The 11,181-nt window shown below is 35.8% G+C and overlaps 1 protein-coding gene across 5 annotated transcripts in view; it reads right to left on the bottom strand.

The window, feature by feature from the left end:
• Positions 1-6,407: 6,407 nt before the first annotated feature.
• LOC137618120 (glycoprotein-N-acetylgalactosamine 3-beta-galactosyltransferase 1-B-like) overlaps positions 6,408-11,181 on the bottom strand; it is a 30,694-nt gene continuing 25,920 nt past the window's right edge. For all 5 annotated transcript variants that reach the window (XM_068348124.1, XM_068348128.1, XM_068348126.1 and 2 more), the window contains 2 exons: positions 8,311-8,453; positions 6,408-7,012 (listed from right to left, as the gene is read on the bottom strand). In XM_068348124.1, coding sequence (XP_068204225.1) covers positions 6,869-7,012; positions 8,311-8,453 — 287 coding nt within the window. In that variant the 3' untranslated portion in view covers positions 6,408-6,868. The remainder of the gene's footprint in view (positions 7,013-8,310; positions 8,454-11,181) is intronic.

Below are 11,181 nucleotides of genomic sequence, written 5' to 3' on the forward strand. Positions count from 1 at the left end.
GACGTGGAGGGCATGAGCTTTACTTGCACCTTGTTGAACATGACAGGACAGTCTCTTATTCAGACGCATGGTGGTCATTCCTATGTAACGTCCAGAGCATCCTGGAACTGGGCATAAGTGGGAATAGACCACGTTGGTCTGTCTGGGGATGTCCTGATTCGGCGGGACTGAGTTGTTCCTCATGATGAGAGACCTCGTCTTGTTGGTTTGATAATAAATAGTCAGCTTGACCTCTGTGTTTTTATCCACAGGGGAGACGTGACTCTTTGTTATGTCTCTCATGACCTTTACATCGTTCAGGTAATCCCGATGCATGAACCCTGTATGGTAAAGGTTGATGGTAGTTTTGGTGTTCACAGTTGGTTGTTCACCCTGGTACCAGGTGTCTGGACGACGCATTCGTGAGAAAACTCTCTCTTCAACAAGCGATGGTGCCACTGTTGGGGGATCCTTTTAGCTTACTGAGGAACTCGGCAGATGAGGCGACACTTTACTGTTTGATGTTAGACAGGTGCCAAAAATCAATGTATTCTCGTTATGTGCTGGAATGAATTGCCGATAAGTACAGCTTTATAAAAGTGTTGATAAAGTTGCCTTTTTTTTTTAGGCATAGATACACATGACTAGTTTATCCCAAAACAAATATGTAATCTGCAGGCTATAGCTTGTAACATTCGCAAGTAGCCGGACCCCAGTGATATCTTAATTCCTATTAAAATCGTTTTAATAAAGTTTCAGGAATTATTCATTCATATTATATGTATTACGGGAAGTGTTCTATTGATTTACTTGTAAGCTTCGCTCCCACCTGCCATCCATTTCTAACATAAGTACATACCATAGAATAATAGGATTTACTGTATAGTAATATTCTTCAAGAATTTTATCTTTTTTATCAAATCAAGCATTTGAAATTCATGTCTTGATAACATATACAATTCTGAAATTCCAGCTTCTTCCTTATTGCTAAACTCTGTCTTCATTGCTTCTGGCCAGGGGCAAACGTAAGCTAACACCATCTTGCAATAGACATATTGTGTTGGGGTTATATCTCAGTAATTGTTGATTATATATTGATATACATTGATTTCATATGATTGATTTTGATATTTAAAGATTTGCTTTTATTATGCTATACTTTTCCCATCTGATGGGTATAAAATTGTTACGTCAAATTTTCTTCATTTCGAATTGGCAATAGCATATCAATGGAGAGGAGATACCCATCTTACTAGACACCTAGCTGCTATTAATGATTCGAACACCACAACGAGTAACTTGTGGTCTCTGAGAGGGGCAAAGATTATTGGTAATACTTTTTCTTATATTGCTCTCTACCTTCGCTGAGTTTCCAATAGCATTTTAGTCGTTTGAACATCTGGATGCTCACTGCTCTTGGTATTGCGATACAATGATTTAACCAAAAATCTAAGATCTTGAACACTGCAGGATATTTCTTTGGGTAGTATGAGATAGAAATACGGCAACATTTGTGCCATTGCATTTTACATCCTTCATATTTCAAAGGAATCCTTTTCATCATACGTATGTTTTAAGTGCTTACAATACCTAAGGATATAATCATTGTATCCCATGTAGTGCTAGTGAAAAGTTTTATATTTGTTCAACTAGAAAGATGTTAGAAAAAAGGCGAAAAGAATTCCAAGTATAAGATATCCACAAGATAATACAAATGTTTGTTTCTCTAAATCCTATAATCCATTGGACAGAAGTTAAAAACAAAATAATCTGCTTATATGCGGGAAAGAAATGTCGAAGAGTTAAGATGTATAAAATTTTTATAATTATATCAATATCAGTTTAGTAGGCATGTATAAATTCCATCAGCTTATCTCCAATCGTATTTGTAAACTATATCTGTCTTTTCCCACTGTTAGTTAAGGGGTCGGTTGAGTGATGTGCCCTCTCCAATGCCTTCTGTCAAAGTCATCCTCATCCACCAAACTTCTCTTCATATCATCCTTCACCTTATCTTGCCATATAATTCTCTAAGCCCTCTACCACTCTCCCAATAGCTATATCAACTCTTCTCTTAGAACTTTTATGTCTTCTCTGTACCATTCCTCTGCTCCTTGTGCATTATTTACTTTACAGTCCTTAAATGCCTTTGATTTTCTTTTAATTGACTCCTACCTTTCTCTACTCCATGTACCACACGTTTCATACATGCTCATACACTGCAATGCTATTGCATTTTTTATCTCTCGCTCTCTCCTGCACAGATAATAGAAAAACCTATTTAAGCTCATCATGGCATGTTTCACAATTTTTTTGGTTTTTTTTTACATTGTTGCCCTTAATAGTTTGTATATAAGCTTGCTGTCTTGTTGAATAAACATCACCTTGCTCTCTATTAGTGCCTAACAGCAACTTTGCCACATTGGCGACCCAGAAATGATAAGGTGGGAGCCATGTACCAAACGTGTTTCATACACACTCATACACTATAATGCTATTACTTCTCTATTAGCAGTGCCAGAGAGAGCGACCGATATAAAAACCAATAGCATTACAGTGTATAAGCGTGCATCAAACACATCTGTTGGGAGCTATCAGGTGGAAGCTAATAGGCTTAGAATAAATTTGTTGTGTCCAGGAGAGTGACTTTGACAGAAGGGAATGGCATGAGTGTCTTCCCAAAACCGCACACCCGTACCTAAGAAATAAAATGACACCTCCACAAGCGATGGCCTACTTACAACTATTCAACACTAACTGAAGCTAACGTGAATGCAGTAAGACACAGACACCGCCCCGTGGTATGCCGGAGCGGTGACTGAGCTGCCCTCTACCCACGCATGCCGCCCTTCGCTCATGCCCCAATCAATTCTACACCCACTTACTGATGCCCATCATTTGCTGTTCTGCTATGACCACTCCAGATTCGTGACTGCTGCAAAAAATGTGTGTTCGGTTGTCAGTGGCCAAAAGCTTTGTAGGTAGGCTTGTGTTGGTGGCCTCCCATGTTACTAATCTTTTCTTTTTACATGATGCAAGTATGGGTATGTGATTTTTGGTAGTCACTGGGGCTTACCATTCCCTTCTACCAATGTCACTCTCTAGGACACAACATAGTCAGGATATTCTTCATTGCCGATATAACATTGCCACTACTTAGTGCCGATTTCCCCATCCATTTCCAACTTCTGGTTGATGTGGCACATCGCCGTTTAGTCAACAAAGACTCGGACTCATCAATACCTCTTTACCCCTCCCCTCCGACCCTGCACTCCACAACAGCGCACCCACAGAGGGCTACGCTCACCTCCTCATGTCGTACTAGGAATTCTTCCATCCAGAACTTTGCCAAACGCCCACAGTTCCAGCCAAGCACGGTGTTCATCCCCATATCAAGACGACAGAGCCCTCAGTGTTTATCAGATTCAGGCGTTTGGCCCTGGTTTGTTTGGCAGCCGCTAAAAAGTTGTTCTCTGAAATGGAAAAAATGGGCCTTTGCCAAAAATATCTCAAGCCCATGGTAGTCACTCTGCATCTGTGTGGGGATTACAGGCATCTGAACATGCAGACAGAACAGGATCACTACCCCGTCCCCAATATCCCTAACTTTACCTCCTACTTGTACAAAGCAAAGGTGTTCTCCACTCTCGACATCTTGAAGAGGTATCATCAGGTGCCCATAAACCCAAAAGTCATCCCAAGACGGCTATCACTATCCCCTTCGGTACATACACATTCAATTCTGACTGGAATACCTCTTTCACCTCACAAATGTGGACATAGTTAGCTAATCTCCTGTGCATCGTCCTACATCAGACAACTGCTTACAACCCTGCAGCCAACTGAATGGTTGAATGTTTTCATTAAACCCTCAAAACAGCTTTGATGTACCACTGCAATGACTCCAAACAGTTTACTTACCTTTCCTGGGTCATCCTGGGATTAAGGACCACTCTTAAGGCCAGCCTGGGTATCTCGGCAGCTGAAATTGTGTATGGCGAGCAGCTGAATTTTTTCTCTCTGCAACCTCCGGCGACAGTCTCCAGCACTTATATCATGTTGTTGGAAAATTTACTCCTTGTAACTAGACTTACAAGACCCCAGCAAAGCAACGCATACTGAAAGATTTACACACCACAACACATGTCATCCTGAGCACCCACACTAGTAAGCCACTGCTGATGCCCCCTTACAAGGGTCCTTTCCTCATGATCCATCGCACACCAAAGGCTTTCTTAATCGACATTCATAGCAAAGATGACTGGGTCTCCATTGATCGCTTAAAACCTGCTCATATTCTGTAAGATGACCCACTTACAGTTCGCCTCTCTAGAGAAGGGCAGCTGTTTCACATGTGTCTTTTTTAGGGGAGAACCATGTACTGTACATGCTCATACACTGAAATGCTATTGCTTTTTTATCTCTCTCCCTATTCTACACTGATATTAGAAAAACATGTTAAGCTTGCCATTGCCTGTTTCACATTATTTTAATAATAATGACTTTGTTGTCCTCAACTATTTGTATATAAGCTTGATACTTTATTGAATAAACCTCACTTATATTTACCTCGCCTCTCCGTTAGTACCTAACAGCTATGTTACCACACCCACTACCACTTATCTCCTTTCAACACACCATATCCACTGGTTCTTCCAACTATTTCCTGTATTTCCCCAACACACATTTCTTTTATACTCACGCAGATGTTTTCCACTCTCTTACCCTGCCTAATCTCTAGATAGATTAACCTTTGCAGTCATCTCTCACTCACAATCCTCCTATATTATTCCCCATTTTCTCCATTTTAATGTCCCAAACCTTAATTCTATATCTCCCCTTTCTCTTTTTGGGTTCTCTACCTCTCAATTTAAATCCCTTCTATATAGCGTTTAATATTTACAGATGGACGGGCCCTTGTGATATCAACAGATATACCACTTAAATATTGGTAATAAATAAGAAGCATCAGGGGTCCACGAAACCAATTTTTATGAGCATCTCGTTTGGGTAGATTGGGCTCCACCTTCTCTGTAGATGTCACAACGATTTTCTCAAAGTAGATCTGTGCTTGTTATTCACAGTTCTGCACTTTATTATTATTATTATTATTATTATTATTATTATTATTATTATTATTATTATTATTATTATTATTATTATTATTAGCTAAGCTACAGCCTTGCTATAAGCGCAAGGGCTCCAACGCAGAAAATAGCCCTGTTAGGAAAGGAAATGAGGAAACATAGGATAGTGTGCTTGAGTGTACCCTCAAGTAAGAGAATTCTAACCCAAGGAAGTACATGACGGTAGCAGAGAGGTTATGGCACTACCTTACCCGGTGGAATGTAGATACTGAAAAGTTATGCACTTGAGTAAATAAGATTTTTTTTTCGGGTGTATTAGTGTTGTCTTATGTATGAGGAATGTAGAGAATGTGTGAAAAATAGTCCATACTACAGTATTAAGTGCATGTGTAGACAAAGAAAAAACTTAGCCGTTACCAGACAAAGATATAATGTAGTACTATCTAACGGTCTAACCACTCAAAGTATAAAATAACGTATTCTTTTCTGCAACAATCTTTTGGTAAATAAAATCAAATTAATAATTAAATGCAAATCCGTTCAGGATTTAGTTTTTTTCTTATCGTTCGAGTGCGTTGAATGAGGTATACACGCAAACACACACATACATACAAAAACACATACACGCACACACACACACACACACACACACACACATATATATATATATATATATATATATATATATATATATATATATATATATATATATATATATATATGTGTGTGTATATGTATATATATATATATATATATATATATATATATATATATATATATATATGTATGTATATATATATGTGTGTGTGTGTGTGTACACTTGTGTATGTATCTTTATATATATGTATGAAATGTACAATATGAATGTATGTATAGATATACATATGTATATCTTCATATACATATATATATATATATACATATATGCAAGTATATCTTTCATTATATGTAAATACAGTATATATATATATATATATATATATATATATATATATATATATATATATATATATATATATACATATATATATATATATATATATATATATATATATATATATATATATATATATATACATACAGTATGTGTGTGTGCACATAGAATTATGCGATATACTTTCATAATATATTCATACAAATATATACGAAGTGGAATGTATGTTTGTATGCATGTACGTATGTATGTATGTAAGTTTATAGTTATGTGTATATGTATATATTTATATATGCATGTTTGTGTGTATGAATATCTATATCTGTGTTAGCGTATGTGTATGTGTGAGTGCATTATTAAAAATCCTAATTTTCCTATTACCTAAAAAGTTAAATGAAAGAACGAAGTAATATTCCATTAAGATTTAATAACATGAATACAACTCGAATCTTGTTTTTTATTGGTACCTAATGTTTCGAAAATCACGGGTTTTCAATCATTGTGCTTTCAATTACATTGCTTGTTTACTTAGATTGTTGATCACAAAATTAACTTTCTGATTCACATTCGATCGACTAACCTCTAAACTATCAAAAGATATCTAATCATTCAGGCTGGCTTTTTTTGTTTTTATCCTAAGCATATAGACTCTCTCTCTCTCTCTCTCTCTCTCTCTCTCTCTCTCTCTCTCTCTCTCTCTCTCTCTCTCTCTCTCTCTCTCAGTTTATATCCTTTTGTCTGTGCCTGAAAAATTACACAGGAACACTGTAAGTTCAAATCTCTGATACCTTCTATGAACCTAACTAGGATTGATAATGCTTACGTGTCTTACTGGACTTTTATATATTTAGGTAGATATATTAAGATCCTAATCTCTTGATTTAGTGAAGGCTGTGACCTCGGAAGGAGTAAGAATTCGTAAGTGATGCGTGAGGTAATGCATAATGTACACATCTTTCGGGTTCCTGATTTCGTGGAAAGAAACTACTCTATCGCTCATGTGTTCTATCCCCTGAAAAAAACAAAATATCATCATCATTGTTATGATAATCATTATCATTATTAACATTATTATCAACATTAATATCATCATGATTTGAATTTTGTCTACAATCTAGTACATTAGTTAAACATTTATATATTTATGAAATGCTACAGAGACGTTTCCACTTTTTACTCTCGCTCCTGTAATTTAATCCGAACAGTTCTTTATAAAAGAAAATTAAACCTCCTATAAGTCTTCCTAGATAGTAGCTGCGATTTTGATAAAAAGTATTATCTAATTTTTCATATTACTTCTTACCCTTAATGGCAGAAAATATATATATAAAAAAAAGAAAAAAACCTTTTGCGGATAACTGTTTCAGCCACTTACTAATGGCTATCTTCAGGGGTAATTCTACAATAAAACCTGAATATGACATATATGCCAATAAAACAGAAGATAGAAATAAAAATAAAATCCGGACATAGTGTGAAATTATCAAAAAACTTTTATTGCTCTAGACAAATCGCAATTGTCTTCCTTGAATCTTTAAATGAATGAATATCCTGGACCAAGATCTAATAAGAGTCACAGATGCCTATAGAGAAACTCTCTTCTGCTGGAGGGAAGAACTTGAAGTAAGATGTTTATGTTATTATAAAGTCACTATTAGTCATCTTTCTAGTGACAAGCTTTGCATCACTGACAATGTTACTAAAGGACAATTTTCTATCAGGAAAGCCCACAACATTGTTGGAATGAGGGACCGGGGCAGCTCACATTGAGAAAACAGATGCCTCTGCCAAATATATGAATTTATAAACCACATTGGCCCTCGATAAGGAAAAAATTGAAATTCATCTCAAAATTGACAAAAGGACAGCTTCTAGGCAGGAAGCAGATTCCCCTATGAGGGTAATTGGTAAAGGTCCCAGATTGGAGAAACCATGGGGTGCGTAATGGTGGCTACTGTTATCTTGAAGAACAGCACTATCCCATCCCTTAGGCTTAGGGACACTAGGAATCTACAATTGACATGGTTTACACATTTTAGTTTTATGGAGAAGCAAGCATGCCTACCAATTTCTGCTGCAGTGGGCACAAAATTCACGCCTATTGAAACAAAGCTACTAGATAAAAAAACATAGAAAAAATTTTTAATCTTTTTCTTCAGGGTTTAGCTAAAAAAAATCAGGAAGATATTAAAAATAAGAAAATTACCCTCTTGAAATATTATATACTATATAACATTTCAACAACATTCAGCCGTAATATATCATAAAACTTAAAATATAGCATAGGTGAATAGTGAAAAAAATATTTACAAATTTGACTGGATATTTGCTCATGGATTTTATCCAAGCAACATTCGGATGGTGAAGATTATCCGGATCAAAAAACGTTTGTGGACGACAGGGTAAAAACACAGGACGTCCCAAAGAATCCCTCGTATCGCCAAAATCAACTCCTGAAATTGATGAAGAGTACAGCTATAAGATAATTATATCACTAAATCATGGTGAATTTGGAAAGCATATAAAAATAACACAATCAATAATGATAAAATCTATAAGATATGATGAAGAAAGCATTGAGATATGAAAAATGTAGACTTTGTGATTATGCTAATATCGAAATAAAGTTATGAACAAGGTAAACAGATAAAAAAGAATCCACAACATTGTCATTAGTAGTGGTGAGGAATACTGTATGGCAAAGAAAAAATATTTATGCAAATGATACAAATACGATGAAAACGTAAAAATTTGTAAGATGAAAGTTTTATGATAATTGCATACGAAGTTTGGCTTGTAGATACTAGGGCATATTAACAATTGGATTTGCATTAAGAAGATGAAGGAAAACTTAATCGGATTATTCTGGTGATAAAGCAATAAACGACTCTGACCACTAGCTTCCATAATATTCTGCCACAATCATCATCATCTCCTCCTCGCATATTGACGCAAAGGGCATCGGTTAGATTGCGCCATCTCCATCCATCATGAGCTTTTAATTCAATATTTTTCCATTCATCATCTGCTTCACGCTTATTCCTCAGTCATGTAGGCCTGGGTCTTCCAATTCTTATGGTGCCTTGTGGGGCCCAGTTAGCAGTAGTTTCCTTTCTAATCTTGTCCTGCCATTTAACTCATAATATTTTTCTGAGGGCTTTGTTCTTAAATCTACTAATTCTATTGGAGATTGTTTCATTGTCCTTACTATAACACAGATCTCACTAAACTCATATATAGCCTGATTTTTATATGAAATTTCAGGCTATTTGATTTCCAAATTTTACTTAACCTAGCCAATGCCCGCTTAGTTTTTATCAATCTTTCACTAAACTCTAATTCTAAAGACCCTGTATTGGAGATCATTAATCTCATTAATCCTTTCCCCTTCCAATTATATTTCCTCTTCCATTATATATTCCATTCACATCATCTCTGTCTTCTATTTATCTGGAGCCAAACTTACTGTGATATTTCATGCATTCTGGTAAGCAAGCATGGCCTACCCTGTAGTGTTCTGCTGATAAGGACAGCGTCATCAGCATACTCTATGTCAGCTGATTTCTTATTACCAATCCAATCCAATCCTTCTTCATCATCCCCAACTGTTCTATGCATTAAAAAATCCAAGAGGAGGATAAACATCATAGGTGAAAACACATTCTCTTGGAGTACTCCGCTGTTCATTGGAAGTACATTTGATAGGACCCCAATAACATTAACTTGGCACTTGCTATGCTCATGAACAGACTTAATCAAATTCACATATTTAAGAGGAATTCCATAATAATGCAGGAACTTCCACAAAACTGGTCGGCGCACACTATCAAAGGCTTTTTTATAGTCCACAAATGTCATCAAATGTGGATTTCTATAGTTTGTGTGTTGCTGGACATGTCTCAAAATGAAAATTTTGTCAGAACAACTTCTACCTCTTCGAAATCCTGCTTGTTCACTTCTCAGCTTTTCATCAATCTTTCTCTCTAGTCTCTTTAGAATAAGCTTACTAAATATTTTCATGACAATGAACGTAAGAGTGATGCTCCTGTAATTATTGCAATCAGTTAGGTCTTCTTATTTTTTTCCTTATCACAAACACTCCTAATTCCCATTCATCATTTTTTTGCCTCTTCATGACACATTCTACATAACAATCTTGTATGTATTTTGGGTTGGGGTCACTTCATTATCAGCCAGTATCATCTCAGCAATCATTTCATCGTATCCAGGGGCTTTCCATCTCCTGAGTTTTTTAATGATAGCTTTGACTTAAAACACACTGAATTCATTCACGGGCACATCAAGGTCCTCATCAACTTCAGGTATACCAATCAAACTATTCCCTTCGTATATGCTATTCATGACTTTACTAAAGTGTTCCATCCAACGTTGCCTTTTTTCATCTTCAAGTTGTAAAATCAAATCCATCTCTCTTTTTGATGGGTATCTCCTTCTTCTTTATTGTACCTGTAGATTTTTCATTATAAATTCTATGAGCAATTCCTACACCATAGCCTCTTCCTGAATTCCTAGGTTTGTCAGCCTCATCTGCCTTTTTGTCTAAATAATCTTTCCAGTCATTCCTGGCTTTTGTTTTGATCCCACTGTCAATACAGGAATACTTAGCATGCTCTACCTTGTAATTTTCATTACTTCCTCGAAAACTCTCAACAATAAATTGTTGTCTTTGTCTCGTTTTTATTGTATCCCGCGTATCATTTCATATCCATGGTTTTCTCCTTGTAACTTCATGTCCCAAAACTTCACGACCAACTGACAGATATATGTTCTTAATATCACACCATTCTTCATTAACTGTCTGCTCTTCGTCTCTTAAAGCCTCTAAGACTTTCACAATAAACCTAAGAAATATATGAAAACTATGTACAAAAAGCATCCATTTACGAGTAAAATAGAAGAATCACAACAACCATTTTATCTTTAAAATAATAGAAAATTAGTCTTCAAAGTGATATAAATAAATTTTGCCATTACTATTTCTACTTGAATCCATATGTCGATGATTGATAGGCAAAATCCCCCCCCCCCCCCCCACAAATAAAAAAAAATAAATAAATAAAGTGAAGATATTTTGGTTGCCAACAATATTTCCTTTCACTAAATGTTATGATTTTTAATAAAACGGAAGATGGACATTGTGTAAATAAGAGAATGTAGTCC

The sequence above is a fragment of the Palaemon carinicauda genome, chromosome 24, assembly GCF_036898095.1.
Source record: "Palaemon carinicauda isolate YSFRI2023 chromosome 24, ASM3689809v2, whole genome shotgun sequence".
Taxonomy (NCBI): domain Eukaryota; kingdom Metazoa; phylum Arthropoda; class Malacostraca; order Decapoda; family Palaemonidae; genus Palaemon; species Palaemon carinicauda.